This window comes from Pyxicephalus adspersus, chromosome 1, assembly GCF_032062135.1.
Source record: "Pyxicephalus adspersus chromosome 1, UCB_Pads_2.0, whole genome shotgun sequence".
In the NCBI taxonomy this organism is placed as follows: Eukaryota; Metazoa; Chordata; class Amphibia; order Anura; family Pyxicephalidae; genus Pyxicephalus; species Pyxicephalus adspersus.
The window spans coordinates 24,544,638-24,565,359 of NC_092858.1; the positions used below are offsets into that span (position 1 = coordinate 24,544,638).

The 20,722-nt window shown below is 37.9% G+C and overlaps 1 protein-coding gene across 1 annotated transcript in view; it reads right to left on the reverse strand.

Moving 5' to 3' along the window:
* Window positions 1-20,722, reverse strand: part of NBEA (neurobeachin) — a 371,654-nt gene that overhangs the window by 243,334 nt on the left and 107,598 nt on the right. The window contains exons 9-11 of the mRNA XM_072398659.1: window positions 9,474-9,671; window positions 7,111-7,244; window positions 2,494-2,602 (exon numbers count right to left, since the gene is read on the reverse strand). Of these exons, the coding sequence (XP_072254760.1) occupies window positions 2,494-2,602; window positions 7,111-7,244; window positions 9,474-9,671 (441 nt within the window). The remainder of the gene's footprint in view (window positions 1-2,493; window positions 2,603-7,110; window positions 7,245-9,473; window positions 9,672-20,722) is intronic.

Sequence of the window (20,722 nt, forward strand, 5' to 3'; positions counted from 1 at the left end):
AAACTGTTTTTGTAAAAGTGTATGTTAAAAAATAAACATATAAATAATTATATGTTTTACATCTCTGCTATATGAAATATGTTCCATGCATTTTATCTCTTTAAAAATTCTGAAAGTACAGGAAAATGCATCATGATCTACTAGGAACCTAATCAAAATGAACACAAATATGCACAAATCCAAGTAATTTTGATTCAAGACAAGACATTACAGTGAATCGGGTTTTCCCTGGTGGAGAATTTTCCAGGTCTAAGTGTTTCAATGGCAGTAAATTGATTTTCCACCAGGGAATGTATTTGTAATGTTTTAGTAAGAGATCTTTTACTGTTTTCATTTGAAAACTTGTCTAGAAAGTTAATAAAATGCAATTTTATGCAACTAAATAAGTTTGCAACTGGATAAAAATTAAGAATTGGCTACAGAATCATAAACAACTACAGTGTGGTTAAGAGTGTCAACGGTTATATTTCTACAACAAAACTAGAACCTTTGTTGGTTGGGTAGGAAACCTCAATGTGCTAAAATGTACTAATTTCAACAGGTCCACATGATGAGAAATCTATCTTATGTTATGTAAAAGGATTTCGCAAAGTATTAGTAGCTGGGATTTAGAATCTGTTTGATGAGGTCCTGAAAAGTTAAGAACTATTGAAACCAGATTCCAAAACTCCAGGACAATAAAAGCCTAACAAAACGCTTGGTTAAAATGAACTAAATACATTGCTGGTGAACAAAGATGTTCAGTCTTACGGCTTTTAAAATTGTTTTTTTTTATTTTATTTTACAAAGTCACTGGAGCCTGAGTAGAGCCCTGTTTTCTATCATACTGTACAGAAGGACCCTTCCAGGGCCATTACTACAACCACCCACATAACTGCTATTAGGCCTGGAGATGGAAGATGGTCCCAATAAGGTGGCAATTTATTATGAAACACCTGTGTGTATGTAAAAGTGTCACAAATCCAGTAGAGGTCTATAGTGACCCTGTACCCACGGTGACATTTCCATTGAAGAAGAGCTGAGGTCAAATTCACGGAAGGGATGTTCAGATCTTGTAGCTAATCACAGAAGTGTAATTTAATATTTATTGTATAGATTTATTGTTCTCAGATCTCCTGCTTACATTGGCCAGCCAATCAGTATATCTCCTTAGCAATAAATAAATAGGATCCCATTCGCTATAGTTCTGCCCTAAATCGCACCTGGCTAACTATATAGATGGAGTTTGGATTTTTCTTAATGACTGTGTGGGTATCCTGTGAATGTGCTGGTTTCTTACCACATTTAAATAATAATTTGTCATGGTAATATAACCTCCTTTAAACTGGACGTAATATGTTTACAACTGCGTCAGACATATAAAATTGTAAAATTGAATTATTATGGTTAAACACTGTTTAGTATGATTGTACTGTAATAATACTAAACCTCAATTAACATCATCTCATAACAATAAGAAAGAACGTAACAATTTCTGTTGGACACAAATAATACTTTATAAACCTGTAACTGTACAGAAGTAACCATTTTTTTTTACAGGAGTTATTTTTTTCTTGTCCTCCCTCACAACAAAAAAAGCAGAGGTGGATTTTTACTTTAAGAAGCATGAAACATATACCAATGACTGCATGCTGTGGGAATTTAACAAGAGGTTAACGCTACTGATTGCTGGTTACTCACAATCCATACTTGTAGCTCTATTACACATCTTCTGACGTTCTAACATAATGGATTCTAAGCCCAATCACTAAACACTGCGGGGTTCTACTTACCCAGAGAAAACTTCACACTAATTTGATCAGTAAATATTGCTCAGCCTGTTAGCGGTAATGTGGCTGCACTGTCTCTTTGTACGGTTTGGTTTAATACACTAGAATTCATGAAATCGCTTTTCAGTGAAACCAAGTCTGATTGTAGAAGACCTGCTAAATTTATATCGCATATATTGCTGGATGATTTCAGCATGATGTACATCTCAGCACCCTAAATATAACCAACAAATCTCAACAAATGGTAGCCAGTATAGTCCAGTTGTATAAAGTATTACTAAGTTATAAATGCAAGCTCCGGTATGTCTGCCTGTCCTAAGTTAGAGAGTGGACAGAGGAAGCAGATGAACACATGGCGGTGATCATAAAGATCTAGTTTAAAAAAAGAAAAAGAAAAAAAATAGTGTAGAAATTATAATATCTGAAGTAAATACAATAGAAGGTAAGGAGACATTGTAGAAGGAAGAAAGGTAGTATGGAAGGAGTGAAAGGTGGTAATCATTTCAGCAGGCTGAGAGTCAAAACCCTCATAGTTACGTTGATATTAGGGTGAATGAGGTAGTGTGCAATGTGGTAAATCCATAATCCAATCCAAAACTTGGTGTCACCACAGGCAAGATGTTCCCTTCTGTATATTGTCAGCGAGAAAAAAAATGTTTGCTAATTATGTTTCCATGCAATGGGACTGTTCGTTTTGTTGTGATTCATATTCATGATACTTTACCTTTTCCAAGAGGTAGCCAATAACTAGAAAACCTTTTCCTCCCAGCATCTGTTCCTGCATAGCCACAGAACTCTTCAATAGCTCCACCAAGAAAGCCAGCAAGGTGGCACTGGAACAATAACAAAACAACAAATTGACAATCAATAACAACAATTTAGTAACTATTGAAAGCAGCCTTTTTCTTAGTATTGGGATGACTTTGATTGCAAAGCCAAGTGATTTGAGCTTTGGAGACCAAGCAAGGCTTCACCCAGCAATGCTGTTAGGCAATGGAGACACAGTATGGTATCCATTCAGCAATCGGCTAGACTATGATGACAGTTACTGAGATATATTAATTTATTGCTATCCCATTTCTCTACATTTCTACAAACGTAGAAAACGTTAAATAAAACTATGAAATGTAAGTCATGTTTTTAGTCTGGCAGTGTAGTCATAAGCGCAATACAAAACTGTATGAACAGCTTGGTTTTAGAAGCAACTATAAAGTGCCTACAAACAGCCTGGCCAAAAAGTAAAGGTCACACACTCCAAAATTTTGTTGGATTGCCTTTAGATTTGATTACAGCATGCATTTGCCATGATTTTGTATTAATAAGTTTATACAAGATTACAACATTTAATTCTGTGTAGAGTTGCAATATTTTTTCGCCAAAAAAAGGTATTGATGATAGGAGAGTCGGAGTGCTGAGTAAAGTCTTGTCGAGCATATCCCAAAGATTCTCAATGGGGTTAAGGGGTGGACTCTGTGGCTGCCAACTCATGTGTAAAAATGTTTTTTTTGTGCTTCTAGAACCATTTGTTCACAATTTGAACCCTGAACATGCTCATACCATCGTAGAAGAAAAACTCTGTTAACAGAAAAACCTGGTCAATTAGTATACTTTAGATAGTCGGCCAAATTTAGGGAAATATCTTTGCTGAACTTAGACATGTCCCACTGAAGCAACCCCAGATTATAGCACTTCTGTCACAGGCTTGAGGACTTTTTTTTTTTTTTTTTGTTTTGGCCAGGCAATGTATATTTTTCTTAACACTGTATGTATACTCATAAATAACAGTTTCTCTTCTTCAATAAGAATATTCCATTGTCATTTTTATTGATACGGGTTGGTGAAATGTGTGTCAAACTTTACAAACTCTGTAAATTCCCACTATCTTGCACATTAAAATATTAAAGGAATTTCCTGGAATCATTTTTAATACAGTATACATTTCACCTGTAACTGTATACATACAGATATAAATTAAGTTCCTTGCCTAAATCCCAACAACCAACTGGACAAAAAGGCTCATGTTCCTTACATTAAATGGTCAGATGACAGAATGTTCCCTTTAAAATGCTGTACTAAATGCCAGCCTTAAAGAAGGCTAAAATGATCTCAGGTGTTACCCCGCTGACTTTGCAGAAGTGATGGTTAAAAAACTATGAAGGCACACCAAAATGCAGGGTCAATCATTGACAACTTGAGGAACCTCTGGAGGAACCCTAGCTGTCATAAGCAATGGAAATGCTAAGTTTTAGTATGGGCTTTAAAACCTAAAAGTTTTTTAAGGGTTCCCTCCATGTTAAAAAAGGCTACATTAGACAGTCTGTCAGGGATACAAGTGTGTAGACGATCAGAAAGGGAAAGTCCCTCTACAATCATTGTTAAGTGTCCTCCTTAGCTGCTTGTTTAGACCCCTCTGTGCATTAGCACAGGCTTAGCCAGTAAAACTTTCCATCCCCAGCAAAGCCTATTATCTGGACATAGACTATTTTCCTAAAAGGCATTATATTATCTTTTTGTCTCTACCTAACTGCATTTTCAATAACTCGTGTCATTTTCTTCTACAATCTCTCTCCTAAGTATGCAATTTCAGAACAGATTAAAGTTCATGTGTTCACTAAGCACTTTAAAGAAGCCATTTGCAACTGCAAAAAATCAGCATTATACCCCCAATAATCTGTCGCATTGCTGTAACTGTAGTTCACTCGTTGCTAAGAAGATTATTCAGCCTGCAAGTGAATGAAGCAGTATCCTTTGGGAGAAAAGCAATGAACAGAAAGTTTATATAAAATGTTTCAAAAGCTATTGCCTTGAGCCCTGGGACAGACTTGTTATATTGAAGCTTAGATATTTCACATATTATATTAAAGAAGGCCTTGAAAATATTCCTAATAAATCTACAAGTGAGACGGCTCAGCAGAACAGTAAGGGGCTTTTAAGAATGCGGGAGGACAGAGGCCATTTTGGTTCAAAATATATTTTATTTTTTAAAGTGTCTGGGAACTACAGAAAAACACCCTGCCTCAAAGAAAACGATAGGGGATTTTATATAACATATTGCCTAGTTCTCCCTGATGAATATGGTAAGCTTAGAAACTAAATATAATCTGCTTTTCTAGATATATCAAAGAAAAAAATTGCTTGTATCTCTTGGCAACATAAATGCAAAGAGAATGCTCAATTCCATAAAAACAACTAATAGCTAATGCTATCACAACAGATGCACACAACAATGGTAAGACTGATATTCTTAAACTTAACTTAAAGTATTTCTATGGTCAAAAAATGTTAATGTTAAACACAGTCAGACTTTTGGAATCTACTTTCATAAATTAGGTGACAACACTGAAATATATGTCTTGAAAGTGTATTCAGCATTGTCACCCTCTGTGCACCTTGTTATGTATTACTACAGTAAAGACAAATGTTGAATGTATCACTTTTAGGCGGGGAAAGCCAAGTACGGTAGTCAATTTCACATATACTTTGATAAACCTGGTAACAGTATTTGGAAATATATCCCTGCTCCCCACGAAGGAGACATTAGCAGTGCTACAGCCAATTCTTGAATAGAGCAAATAAATTAAATCAATTATTCACACACGCCCTATACATCAAATTATATCTAACCTATCCCCCTTCATTAACCTCCCTACCGTTCTAATCCTGTCCGTATTTCCACGCAATAAGCGTTACATTTTTTGCATGGAAATTTATTTGACATAGTGTAGGTGCATTGTGGGTCTATAATTCTTAGGCATAACTCACCGAAAAATGTCCAATATTTATTAAATTTATAATAAACTTTAAATAAAAAAAAAAAACAAAATCTATAAAAAAAAATGTGAAACGTAAATTAACTGTACAGTAGCATGTATAATATATATAATAATATTGTAAAGATATATATTATATATAAAGATTTCTTTGTATTGGATTTAATACAGCTATTTTGTATTGAATCCAATACAAAATTATTTGAATTTCCCGCCACTCCTCCCGCCCACACCAGCGCATGCACCGACGTCACCAAGAAACCCCGGAGAACGCCACTGCAATCACTGGCTGAAGATCGAAGAAAGAAGACGTGTCCCCAGGGGCTGCAGGGACCATCAGGACATCGGGGATGACAATGGAGCAAGGGAAGTGTTTTTATGTTTTTAGCGACCCCCAGTGTTACTCGGGATTTCCGCTAGGGGGGGTTAAATATGCAGCTTACCCATCCATAGATGTAGTGGCTGCACTCTTTGTTTTAATTTATGTGTTTACCTGGTAATACTGGTAAACATGTCTGAATGTTCATCCCCATCACATGGGGGAATTTTGAAGTTTACAGAAGATAACATTGTCCTTTCAATTTTTTCACGACTTAAAAACAAATACACTGCATTTCCAGCAAGATTAGATTCTCTGCTCCTGCTGAAATTATTCCTAGCTTGTAAAAGGAGAACTAATGCAGCCACAACATTGAAGGATTGGCAGCTACAATATATTAGCTTTATTTCTTGGTTCAGATATGCTTTGAAGTTAAGATGTGCCTTTATATCTTACTTTAAACTTTTGTTCATTTTCTCTGTACCAGAGGCTTGTGGATTTTAGTTGCACCCATCCTGACCCAGGAATTTAAATGAACTATTACATGAGAAGCTCCAGGCAAGTAGGCCATTTCAAGTTTCCTAAAATCTCTTCGTGAGCTATCATACTGAAAATTTGCAGTTGTACGCCAAACCCTTTTCTAGTATGATTTTAGTGTCACTGAACATTTCCCATAATTCATTTTCATAACATAAAATGATCTGTAATAGAGCTGTTTCTAAAGAGAAAAATGCATTTGCTACATAAGGATTACTTTGCCCTTTTTATGATTGCATTCTCTGTACAGATTGCTCAGTCTACCACTCATTCTCTGGATGCAAGAGATCACATAGACCAAAACGTCATATTTAGAAACAAGTACAAAATTTTGTAAGCCCTCTTTTTTCAAACTTGCCTACCTGTCTTCTTCTGTCTTTTAGCCCTCACTACTTACCCACCATGCCATTTCCCCCTCCTATTGTGTGCTACTTCCTCCTCCTCTTAGACTGTAAGCTCTTCTAAGCAGGGTCATCTCCTCCTGTTTAATTATTTGTATCATTTGCAACCCCTATTTAATGTATCGCGCGTCATAATATGTTGGCGCTATACAAATAAAATAGTAATTTTTTTACACGGCTTACTTTGTTTTCATAAACTTGTATGTAATACCATTACTGTTAACGCTTTTGGAACATATGCATGCTATACATTTAATATTATTAATTAATTATATTAATTAATTATATTAATATTTACCTATAGGAATACCTACCAAACTGTGGTTTCCACTTGGCTGTCATTCAGCTGCCGATTGTCCAGCTGTGCAAATAGTGGAAATAGAACCTGGATGCCCCCAATTGAATGAATTGCACTGTGTATTGAGTGTGTTACTATAGCTTTTACATCCTAAAAGAAAACAACAAAATATAGTTCAGGCAATGTAGGAAAGGCATGCATCATTGTGTGCATAATTACTTTACCTAAACATAAAATATTCAAAGACATATTAATTATTTGTGTGCCTTTCGGAGTTCACTGCACAATATTAATATATAAATCTCAACAGACCAAGATAAACAGGGTGCAGCTTATCAGACACTGACAATTAAATGCAGTGCAGTTCCAAAGCCTCACATACAAAGATTTTAATCTATGGAGTATGAGGAGATCAGCAACACATAAGGTTGACCCGTACATATGCCATTTAGCACCCCTTGTCCTTGCTAGGAGGTTTCTTCTGCAGTAAACAAAAATCTGTAAAATAGAGGCATATTTGCATTTGTGATACAATGAAAAAGGCAGTATACCAAAACTACTATATTTCGGGCCACTTATCTCCTGGAGAAAGGAATAATACCACCAGTTTGTTTGTCAGAATACTAGGCATCTCACAGATCATTGAAATGTCATTCCTCTTTATGCACAATGGCAAGATGCAATATGAATCTGTCTCAAGCAAAAGCTATTTTCAGAATGTGATGTTATGGGTCGGTAAGCAACAGATGTGTCTCCTCTCTGCCTTGGCATTCACTTAAAATCACAGCATGCAAGTTTGCCTGGTCAGCTGTTGGCAGCACAAAACATGTTAAGCATGGCTTCATCTCCCTTAACCTCTAAAGTACTCTGTGTGACGCTGCTAGCCTTCAGAATCACACAATCATCAATTGGCCATCCATTTTCTTATTGCCAACTGCAATCTTGTAAATACTCGTAGTAGAAGTATGTGGACCTATTTCATGTATCGAGCAATAAACATAGCTATAAATAAAATACAAATATAGCTGTACCAGTGGAATCTTGGTGCTAAGTCACGACTGAATTCATTGTTCGTGATTTCATTGTTTAAACAAGAGGATATGGCGTATGTATTTCACTCTGGGTGAGCGATGATAGCTCAGGGAGGGCTTAGCAATTTTAAGGCCCCTTAGGCAGAAGCACATCTAGCGACTGCTGCATTGCTCCTGGGCTGCTCTGAGCTCCCAGTACTCTTCCTTTGAGAAAATCAATACGTTTGAATGCAGCATATTGAGCTGTTGGCTCAACAAAACTCATTTGCATCAGGGAACACTCGGCAGGCATCAAAAGTGTAAAGCTACTTCTTTAATTTTATATCTACAGGGCCTTGGAATGGACCCTACAGCAGCATGAGAAGCAATGATAAGAAGATGCATACAGCTGTGCTGCCAGTCACTCCGAACATACCATATCTACAGAAGTGTTTACTGCCAACTCTGTGTCACTATACTGACAATTGAAGCATAAACAGACAACGATGACACATTTATGGCAGGCACTATAGTCAGCAACTGCAATACTACAGGTAATACAATGATGAAACTTGGACCACTGGGGAGAACTTGAGCAGGAAAGGATGAAAATCCTGTGCAATACGGTACCTACAGATATTCTCAGGGTTTTAAATGAAATGCTTGGCTCCTCTCTGTGAAGTTTATATGCTTCCCATAAAGGTTAAAAGTAGTGATTAAGCTTTCTGCAACAGCCACAATGCACCCCAATGCAATGAACAGAACATACCAGAACTAGACCAGCACATTCAAAAATCTGGTTACACTTTATTTCTATTTTTTGAGCAGGGGATTCAGAATGTTGCAGTGTTGAAGGGTGCTTGTGTTGAATAAGTGTTGAGGGAAGCATGGATAGCTCAGTAGCTTTTAAACTTTTGCTTCTGCAGCTCTAGATTTAAATCCTGGCCAGGCCACCATCTGCAAGGAGTTTACAAGCTCTCTTAGTGTCCGCATGAACTTCCTCTGGACACTCCAGTTTCTCCCATACCTCCAAAAACATATAGTCAAGTTATTTGGCTTTCTCAGAAATTATCCTTGTCCTTTAAACTAATATAGTGGTGAACTTCACATTCTCCTGTCAAGGGAGTGTTAAGTTAATTCCAGAAGACACTTTTTCATACCAGAATGCCTTGTGCCAACAAGTTAATAGAAATACTTACAAATCAGACCATCTGTAGGGCTCCACAGATAATCTCTCATTTCTCTTTTAATTTCAAGGCCAGTGGTGTAATTGAACATGACAAACATAAGCATTTGAAACTTAGGGGAACATGCACAGAGGAACGTAAGTAGTCTAATTTTGAAAATACAGAAAGTAATAGCAACATACCTGTAACATTAGAGCATGGGGTGAATGCACAAATATAGAAGGATTTTCCTTTGGTGATGATTCAAGGCAGAGTTGGGCATCGGTGGCCTTTGCGTTGTATGTGAACGCTATACTGCTTGCAAGTTTCCCATCGTACAGGACCTGCTTGTGGTGTTCAGCTAGATGGATATCACTCTCAGACTTGAACTTGAAGGTACTCTAATAGGAACAAAACAAAATACATAAGAAATTATGGTTACACATCACTGGTATGCAATTTGATCATTTCTATAGCATCAAAGGTAAAGTGATAATAAAACCCCATAAGTATATCTAAAGTCATTTAATTTTAATGATAGGAAAGGAGAAATAATTGCCTTCTTTGTCCCACGAGGGAGATTTACTTAACTTAATTTCCTCAGACATAATTAGTGTAAGAAAATATCTCTAGTGAGAGAAAGGTTTTACTTGACCAGTGGTCACCCAAAAATTGGATTTTTTATTTTATTCTTTCTCTAGGACATACACATATTTAACAGTGTTTATCTTACTTGGGAAAAACAGCAAGATTTGCATTATCAGTACTTGGGTACTTCAGTCTTTTGAACTCTTCATATGAACGGATTGTCTTAAAGGCAAACTGGCGGAGGCAGGGACTTAAAGCCTCCCTCTAAGATGAACCATGAACAGAATAAAAGTGACAACACCAAATCTCATTAAACTGGGCAGCAGAGTCTTAAATCGCACACTACTGTCAAGTACAAGGCTAGAGAAAAAGGGTGCTCAGGAACCCAAGACATATATTACATGTTTCTGTAAGAAAAGTCAAGAGTAAAAGGTAAATGTTTCCTCTAACACTACAACTCTTCGAGTTTTTGTCCACTTTAAGGCTGAACATATCATGGTGATAAGTCCCTCCAATGACAGTTCTTCAAGTTAATTACTAGGTAGCCTAAGGTCCTGGTCATGTGAAAAATACTCCATATTTCCCAGGGGAAATTACCGGGGAAGCATTGTAGGATGGATCAAGCAAACCAAAGCAACACAGAAGGGATGCAAACCATCATACAACATGGCACCCATGTCTGCAAGTTTTTTTCCCCCAAACAGACTGTATAGTGAAGACATTGTATTTATGTAAATTATGCTTAGCTTACTAACTCATTAGTTCGAAAAATTGCTTTTTAAAGCAAGAGTTACACATTAAAGCTCTCACCTCCCACACACCAATTTGCAACTGTTGGGTTAGCAACTACTAATGCAACTACATGAATTGGTAAGCTGCAATATATCACTGAAGTTTTCTTCATTTCTTACACAGAAATAATTAAAAAGTTTTGTGCATGCCAAGTATACAGCACTGTGGAGTTTACAAAGGCTTGTCATGATCTAAGGGAATATATAGTTACATTGTAATGCTTGATTTTTACTGTGCACGCTTCCTCTAAACCTTGTCATTAACCCGGGATCATTTCCCATTGGCATCGCTGCTGGCAAGTGAGACACTAAGACTATTATAGCAGGAGAACAGTAAGGTAAAGAAGGACAATTCATTCTGTTAGAAAAAATGAGCATAAGTAACAAACAAGGAGAGAACTGATCTAGGATCAAGCTGTGCACATCCTGTTCTTGCTAACTTTATTACTTTTTCTGCAAATACTGAGTAGAAATGCCATTTTGTCAAAGCTTTGTATTTATACAGTATATACATTACATACAGTATACATATTCTTTCCTAGCACTAGATCACTGACAAGCTATGTCAGGCTTTTGGAAGTAGAACGATAACTATTTCAATTTACGAAGCGGTAAAAAAATGTAGCCGCTATAGGGCCCACTGACTGCTATACATTGTATGTCCTATACAATGCACTGCATTTTCATGTTCTACAGGAACCCTTACATTTTGAGAGGGAGGTTGGGGTACATGTTGAAGATCTTCGTTGCGGTACATTGAAATGCACATGCATTGAGGTGCGCTGGAAAGGTTGGATGGGATTTTTTTCATAACAAAGGACAGTACAGTATACATTACTGCGTGAGGGTAGATCAGACAAAGCAGTAAGAAATGGTGAGAGGCAAAACTACAAGGAGGTATTGTGAAAGTTGAAGTTATAAGGAGGAAACAGCACCTACTTACAGATCCTTTCATATCGGGCATTGTGTACATTGGTATGAATGGTTGCTGAATAGTGAAGAGAAGCACCGATGTTATCCTGACTTGTGTGATTAGAAAAAAAAGCTTTGCTTCCAAAACACAATAAGAGTTTCTTCTCTTTTGTTCTATTTATAATTTTTTTCCCGAGGGTATCTACCATTGGGCTGCATATTAGCAGGCTCCCAATACATGAAAAATACACAAAAAAAGTAAAATGGTAATTAGTTATACTCACAGATTTAACCTACTCTTGGTGGATAGTAGTATTTACCATATGGCTAAAGGTTTTATGGTGTCATGAAGTTACTATTATTATTTTTATTCTTTTATCAATAGCATTTTATTTTATTTTTTTAATAAAGATGGTTAAGGGGGGAGACCATCATTTTAGACATTTATGTTACTGTTAAACTGAGAAAAAAGTACAACACTAGTAGCAAATATTTACAGAATATAGTATGATATTCCAGAATAGATATACTAAAGCAGAAGAATCAGCCAAAAAAAGTTTAACTGTATCTTTGCGGGAATTAGTACAACTCTGTATTTTAAGGTTTAGGAAATCAGGATATTTCCCTATAAGTAGGAGAGAGATTCCAGTGCTCATCTTACGCCAAAGTTCCACTGCATGCTGGTTTAACAAGAACACGTGGTAGATATCCCACTCTCATTTAGAATACTAGACTTTATTACTTTTTTCATCTTACGCCAAAGTTCCACTGCATGCTGGTTTAACAAGAACACGTGGTAGATATCCCACTCTCATTTAGAATACTAGACTTTATTACTTTTTTCCATCATTATGTACTGCAGGATCTATTTTTCACAATATCCTTAATGGTTTCGGCCATGTGTTGAATAAACCTGTGGAGATGTATATGATGATTCTAATTGATTATTATGACAGAAAATGAACAGGGCACATTTTAGGAACAATTGAAGAGAAATGCAGCAATGTTAAGACAATTACTAGGAGCATTTTTGCACATTATGGCAAATTGCAGATTAGCCTCTCTATAGTACACATTGTATCCGCACTCTCCCTCTCCACTCCATCCTAAGCAGTTGGAGTCCCCTAATATTTTACTAATCAATGACTGGGTAGCCACTGATGATTCAGTATATCAACCCACTTTCAATTTAAATCTATTTCTGATTCCGTTGTAAAGTTTCCTCTGAATCAAGGAATACTTCTGTCTTTTTAACCTGAGTTTAAACTACAGGTTGACAATCAAAAATCTGGCAACCTCTGGACCTGGGGAGTGCCAGATTTTTGAAAATTCCACATTTTTTTTTAATACTTACCTCCACACACAGACCAGCCTTCCTCTCACAATACCTGCAGACATCTGGCACAGTCCCAGAGAGCGGGCACGTCTCAACGTGTATTTAATTTAGCAAGCAAGACCTAACAGCTGTTTCTGCAAGACAGCGTCATCAAAACATTAGTGGCCAAACAGTGTACTGCAGGCCCTGTATTGAAAATTCGATCCGAAATTCATGCCGGGAACCTGAAGGTTCCGGGTTATTGATGGCCAGGTTTTCGATTGTCAACCTGTATCAGGTGTGCTTAGCAAATATAAACTCATACTGGAAAAAAGAAGAGGTATTTTTAACTTCTGAAATAGGAGAAGCATTTTGTAAACTAATATACAGTAATAAAAAGTACGTGTGTCAAGGGGCCATGGGGGTTAAACTAGGCTATGCTTGGCTACAATGGTTCATATACAGGTGTGCCTAGTTTTTAAATTCAAAAACCTGGATCAACATGATCAATGAAAAATATTATTTATGTAGAAGCACTATTGCTGAAACAGTACTTGAAAAGGAAGCCTAGTGTTACAGAAACATAAAGACTGTCATTGGTACTTGTGTCTCTTCAATAATTTAGGTAGAAAAATACGCAATTAAAGACTTTGGACTTTTCTGACTTACTACATACTTTTTTTAGGTCAACAACTAAACCATTTCTGAAGTTAGAGGAAGCAATGGAAATTGCATTTTCAGAAGATCAGCAACAGCTCACGGACAGGGCAACATCAAGTGGTGTAATTGCAGACCATGTTATAACAGGGTTTTTCAGCCAGGGTTACTCCAGGGATTGCGAGGGGTTCCTGAGCAATGAGTACTTTGTAATTCTCAGTTCACTGACACCAATGATCTTTTTATTTAACTGTAAGGGTGAATTTTTTCTCAAGGACAAGCAATGTAGGAGATATTCCTACTACTGACCACCATGATCTTGTACTCTGAGCTGTGGATATAGTAATTATAGCAGGGGGTTCCCGGAAGACCCTGAAAAAGTTAATTAAAGGCTCCCCCCATGGTAAAAAGAGACACTGATGTATATTGTAATAAGAAACCTTTTATTAAAGATAAATTGAATTACACCCAGCAGTCCACATAAGATCACAGCTATCCATGAGGATAAAATGCCAGATTTACAGAAACATAGCTTGATTAGAACTATTTTCTTTATGCAAAGAAATTTGTCTGCAAACTCTCAAGCTACAAAATGCACATTGATAACACTAACAACATTCTGCCTGGCAATGTTTATATAGTTAAATGAACAGAAGCACTGCATGAAAACTGTTTACACTCACATAACCATGAGTATTAACAAATACCAATGGCTTTAATGGAGAGAGCTTAGAAGAAAAGTGCATCACATGGCTCATTAACTACGCTCAGGACATTCCACCGACTAGCTAGCAAAGAATGAAACAAATAAAGCATGTTGCCATGTTATATTCCTTGAAATCCTATGACAGACTCTTCAAAGTTTTCTTTTTGTGTAAAGAGGTAATATTTTTAACTGTATCTATGAAATATTGCCAAAAATGACTGACAGCAAACTGTTTCACGGCAACCATGTCAAATTGTCCGAGCATGAACAGATAAGAGAGATCCATAAAGCGAGCTGTCATTTCCATTTGACATGCTTCCTTAAAATGTTGCAGACAGATGACAGCTACATGAAGACAACGAGCCAGACAATGAAAGTGTTTAGAACATGAGTTCATTGACTTGCAATGTGTTTGTCGGGAGTTTACATTTAGGAGGGGGTGATTGCTCATTTTAGCTTTACATTATCTGTAAAAAATGCAATGTGTTTAAAAGATGACATTACCCATTCCTAACCATATTTTCAGTGACATTCTGCATCAGTACCAAAATTCACTATATTACCAACATAGCAGCAAAACTACAATAGATCACTACGATATACATTCATGTTTTATAATTTTTTCAATACTGTGTAATAATAATAATAATATATTTTCTCTTACATGAAATACTAATAAAAGATACTGCCCATGATGTCTGTCTGTAAAACTAGAAATCATCTAACTGGGGCACCTTCTTCATGAATATCTAATAGACCACTTGAATAAAGTTCTTCTGCTGCTTTTAGTCCCCCGGGAAGTAACAGTATTTAAATATAAAACCATCTTGGAATAAAGAAAGGAATAGCTTTCAAGATTTTTCTGACTACCTGCAGCTATAAATCCAGAAAAATAATACATAAACTAAGGATAAAGGAAATACATACAGGTAGTCCCCAGGTTACATATGAAATAGGGACTGTAGGTTTGTTCTTAAGTTGAATTTGTATGTAAGTTGGAACAGATACATTATTTTAATAAATGCAATTAGGACAGATGTTTGTATGAACATATTACTAGGCAGCGTGGTGTCAAACTTTATGGAGCTAAGACATTGATTAACTTCTGGAGCAAGCTGTGCTTTGATATGCAAAAAGAAACAACTGCAAACTGCTCCCCTTTCCCCTCCAGCCTCCGTTTGGGAAGCCCCGGTGGTATCAAGGAGGTGTCCATATGTCGGATGTCCTTAACCCGGGAACTACCTGTAATATCAAATAATACATAAACTACCGATAAAGGATAACTGAGGAATAAAGGAAAGTTAGACATGGCCCAACACCAAACCCTTCTGGCAGATTTACCGGCCAAGATTAAGACCCTTTAGATTTTTTTCCCCAAATACATAATTTATTAAAACACCCAGGGTTCAGCAAGATATTTATATTCAAGCACCTGAATGGGCCTGTGTTTACATTATATTTCCATTTTACAATATTTTTCTAGTGGGTGATGCTACAGATAAGATTTGTAAATACATATCTCTGTATGTGTGGGGATGATGCAGAAAAGACTTCAATCTGTAAAACCCATACCCCAACTAATGCTTGGCATGAGAAAACACCTGGATTCTCTAGCCATTAGGTCCATACAAAATTGTGACATCATATCTATATAGTGAAGTGAACATGAACAGAGTAAGATTTCCCATGATGAGCAAGCTTTTCCATCTAAAATCCATAGCCAGCCTCCAAAACGGTTTTTGATGGTGAGTGATTAAACCCCTCAACATCCACACAAGCTGATTCAGGTGGGTTTCTTGCAGAAAATTACAGGAAATAATAGACAGAAGCTAAAGTCGGCTAGTTCATTTGGACAGATCTGAAGATGAGCAAATCACTCTACTTATAAGTGAAAAACTGCAGAGCCATCGTAATGAAGCGCTGTTAAACTTTACTTTTCTGGGCTATGATCTCTGTTCACTTGGTAATAGGTCATTAGTTTTAAGCATTACATTTCTCCTTCTCTCAGACTAGGGACAAGCTATATTTAGCTGGAAATAAAAAAAGACATCAAACATTTTAAATCTCTTCCCCTACTCTTTTTGCCAAGTGAACCAAGAATGTCATATTTAATCATGTTAAGAATTTCGTTCCATTGGTTTTGCTGGCAGATTCTTTCGGCATTCGCTACTTTCAACCAAACAAGTACATTTAATGAACTCTGCAGTTGCTACAGATTTGATATTCATTGATCTGAAGGGTTGAATGAAGGCCCAGGTTAGCTCATTAAATCTGCAAATAATTTAGGTGTTGAATAAAAAGTGGGTCCTGGCTACAAGAGCCTGAAATGTGCCCTAGTACAAAAAACAACAGAAGGGTCTGCTTACATTTGCAAACTGCTGGTTAAATTTTCAAGGTGGACTACAAAGCTCTAAACATTAGATGACTAACAATGGATTCCCAGGTCTGAGAGACTACAATCAGTATTTTATTGTAAGTTTCATGGCCACAGATCTCCCTCGGATTTGTCTTTAGGCTATGTACACACGTGCAATGGTTCTCGTCCGATAATCGGCTCAGGGCAACTATTGGACGAGAATCTGGCGTGTGTACAGTGCTCGTAATGCAAATGAAGGGGAGAGAGCGCAGCTGGGTGTCGCTCAGTCGTTCTCCCCCTCCCCATAGAAAAGACCAGTGCTTTATGTACAGCACTCATTCATGCATCGCGCATGGATCGTGAAAAGATCCTTTCCAACGACAATTATTGCACGTGTGTACGCAGCCCTAGAGAAAAACAGTATACCATATGTGGAGGGAATAAAATGTGCCATTACTTCTTTCACAAATCCAAGCTTTTGTGCACTTCATTTATTTATGTTCTATTTAGATTTATATGGGCGAATGAAAGGGCTACTGGCAGAAATTTTCCCTGGTGATTTCACCTTTTACTTTCTATGCCATAGAGATGACAGCAATTATAAGGAATGTGGAATGGGGAAATCCACTTTTCACAGTTTTTACAGAGGGCCCTATGAGAAGAATTCAGGTGAAAACAAAATTACAAGTAGTATCTGCCACCAACTGAAGTGAGATTTAATTTAATCATTGGGGGCACACGGCAACAGAAATTTAATCCTACATATGCTTGAACAACAGTGTGTCCAGAAGTTGTTTTTAACCAGTGACTAAATAAATAACTTCTTTGGGCCTATCGAAGATCTGTCCACTGGGCTGGGTTGCTCAACATAAAGGTGCGTACACACTTCCAATTTTTATCATTCAAAACCAACGACGAACGATCGATTGGGCAAAAATCGTCCGTAAAAAAAGTAACCAACGACGCCGACGAACGAGGAAAGTCGTTGGAAACGAACGACCGGACCGGCGGATCGGATTGGACGACGATCGTTGAACATCGTTCGTGTGTACGATCGTTCGTTGATCGTCCATGGTCTGAGCATGCGTAATGAACGAACGTTCGTTCACTTTCCTGTCGTGCACATAGTTCCTCTATCGCTCAAACGATCGTATCTATTGTGTGTACAATATCTACGAACGATCGTGTTGTTATCTCTATGTGCTGGATCGGTGCTATACGATCGTTCGTAGATATTGTGCAGGATCGTTCGTCGTTCGTTTTCCAACGATAATAATTGGAAGTGTGTACGTAGCTTTAGCCATAGTTCTCCCCAGCCTGTCTGGCACTTATCAGCAGCTCCAAACCTCTGAATAGACAATGGAGAGCCTGATCTGTTCTCTGTGGTCATCCATTCAGAGGATTCCAGCTGCTGATAAAAGCCCTCAGAGAATCAGCACAGATAGAATGAGATAGGGACACAGGCTGCCCCTCTCCCATTCTATAGCTGTGCTGAGTCTTCTGAAAAAAACAAAAAAAAAAAAAAACATTGCGTAACAATGTGTAATGACATCATCAGAGCAATCTGTGTGTAACTGCATGTCATTCTGCATGTCATTGTCTGTTTCAAAAGCAAATGCGCCTAGGAGACCATAATTAAAAATGCAAATTGGGGACATAGAATGGTGGGGTGTACAAAACCAAAAATGTGGGTGCAGTGAGGGCACACCTTCGGCTACCCCCCCCCGCCCCCCCCCCGCCCCACAACAAACTAAAATTTCATTACTATGGCAAGCACACTGCCCTGGTACACATTACTGGCTACTTCTAACACTGGAACCCCAATTTCTCTGGAATGGGGAGGTGTAGGAAACTGAAAACGTGTGGGGAATGTTTGTGGCTAACAACCCCTAAAATTTCCTCACTATGGTATCATTAGAACATAAAAATAAACTCTGCCTATCAAAATCAAATAGTGGCTCAGGTACTGGTAGGGTACAGTCATGTGTAACAGGGAGGTACGTTTTGATGGGCAGAGTTTATGTTGTAATGATGCCATGGTGATGAAATTTCCCCCCTCTTACACCTATAATTTTCTTAACCTGCACCTCTCTGGTTTGGTGAAATTAGGGTTCAAGTTAGGGAAGCGGACAGCAGCATGTTTTGATGGGCAGAGGTTTTTTATGTTTTAATGATGCCATGCTAATTTAAGGGGGTGAGGGGGTTATACAAGTGTTCCCCCACTTGCACCTACATTTTCAGTTTCATGCACCTCCCCAATGCTGATAAATTACGGTTCAAGGAACAGAAGCAGAAAATGTAGCGGAGCATTACAATTATAGTTTTGTGAAAAGTAGGTAAAAAATTTAGACACCCCCTGGGTGTCCTTAATTTGCATTTTTCAATTTTGGGGTCCTAGGTGCACTTTCCTATGAAACAGCAACCCCAATGTTCAATCCTCACAAGTTTTTAAACTCGTGATTCCCATCCCATATCTTGATATTCTTTAAAGAAATTTTAGTTATTAGTAGCAATGAGAGTCCCCTGTATACCAACAATTTGGGAGATATGAAGGTTTGATCACAGCGAGGCTGCAGAATATGACAAGCAGACTTTACACACACACACAGCTATTACACTTCAGATGGATAAGTGGATAAATTCACCACTTGCAGTTTTTTTTTTTGCCCATAGCCTGCCATGGTGGTAAAGGCTGCAGTGTAAATCTGCAAACTCCTGGGATATTTGTGTCACATATTCCAGGTGGCTGTGGGCTGCTCCTTTTCACGCATGCCTCACATTGGAAACACAATCAAGGGCTTTCCTATAATGGAAAAAATGTGCTCAATCCCACTCATTAATATTATTAAACAGGATTTATATAGCGCCAACATATTACGCAGCGCTGTACATTAAAATAGGCAGTTGATGGAAGTAAGCATCGGAAAGAAGAAGGAACCTGAGCAAGCTTGGGACTCACTGGGCTCAGTTCATGGACAGACAAAAGTTTTGTGACCTAGAAATAGTGCTAGGAGGTGACATCTGAAGTTAGGCTGAATTCACTTTGGCAGTAAGGTTACTCCTCACTTTTCTCTTGCCAGGAACCACTGCTGCATGAAAAACTGCTAGGCCTGAAAAAGAACAGCACTTAGCGCCTGTTACCAAACCCAGGTGCCTAGCAGTTACCACCAGTTACCAAATGCTAGCAGTTGCTAAATAGGCACTCAGGGGGGGTAAATGGCCCAGTTTTTTACTGCTAATGTGAAATAAGCCTAAAGCTGCGTACACACTTCCAATTTTTGTCGTTGGAAAGGATCTTTCACGATCCTTTCCAACGACGAGGGAGTGCACGATGCATGAACAGTGCTGTACATACAGCACCGTTCATGCTCTATGGAGAGGGGAGGGGGAGAGCGACGGAGCGGCACCCTGCTGCGCGCTCTCCCCTTCCCTTTCATTAGGATCGGCTGTCGTCCATCGTCCGTGGATCCGGCAGGTCGGTCCTCCGGACGATGGACGACACCGACTGTACACACGGCAGATTTTCGCCCGATAATTGGCCGATGCCGATTATCGGGCGATAAAAATCTGACGTGTGTACGTAGCTTTACTTGTTACACCACATTGATCACAATATTACACTACTACAAGTGATTACACAATTAAAACATTGAAAACTAGCCAGTTGGATTAAAACACACAGCACCAAACAGTTTGGGCATAATACCAGGCATTAGAAAGTTGGAGCAAAGTATAAGGGATAGGTATAACGTGTGGCATAAATAACTGGGAGCACTAAATTTGCCGTGTCTTGCCCTGCTCACTTTTTACCACCCGGCTGAAAACATTTTCTGGAGAGAACACTGATAAGCCAAAGGAAATGAAAACTGAAATCAATGGTTTCCAATAGGCCCAGTTCATTAATGCTCTTCACTGAATAAAAATGAAATATGCAGACACAAAAAACACCTTGCTCTGGAATTACAAGATATTTCTGCATCCGATCACATCATAATCTAGAAATAAGGAACCATAATAAAGACTGTGCTAAGTATGAGAGTATTGCATAGGCCAAACATTTACAAGCAAGTGCTTTTTATGGAAAGGTATAAACATTGAAAGCAAAAAGGAAGGAGCCTAGACAACAC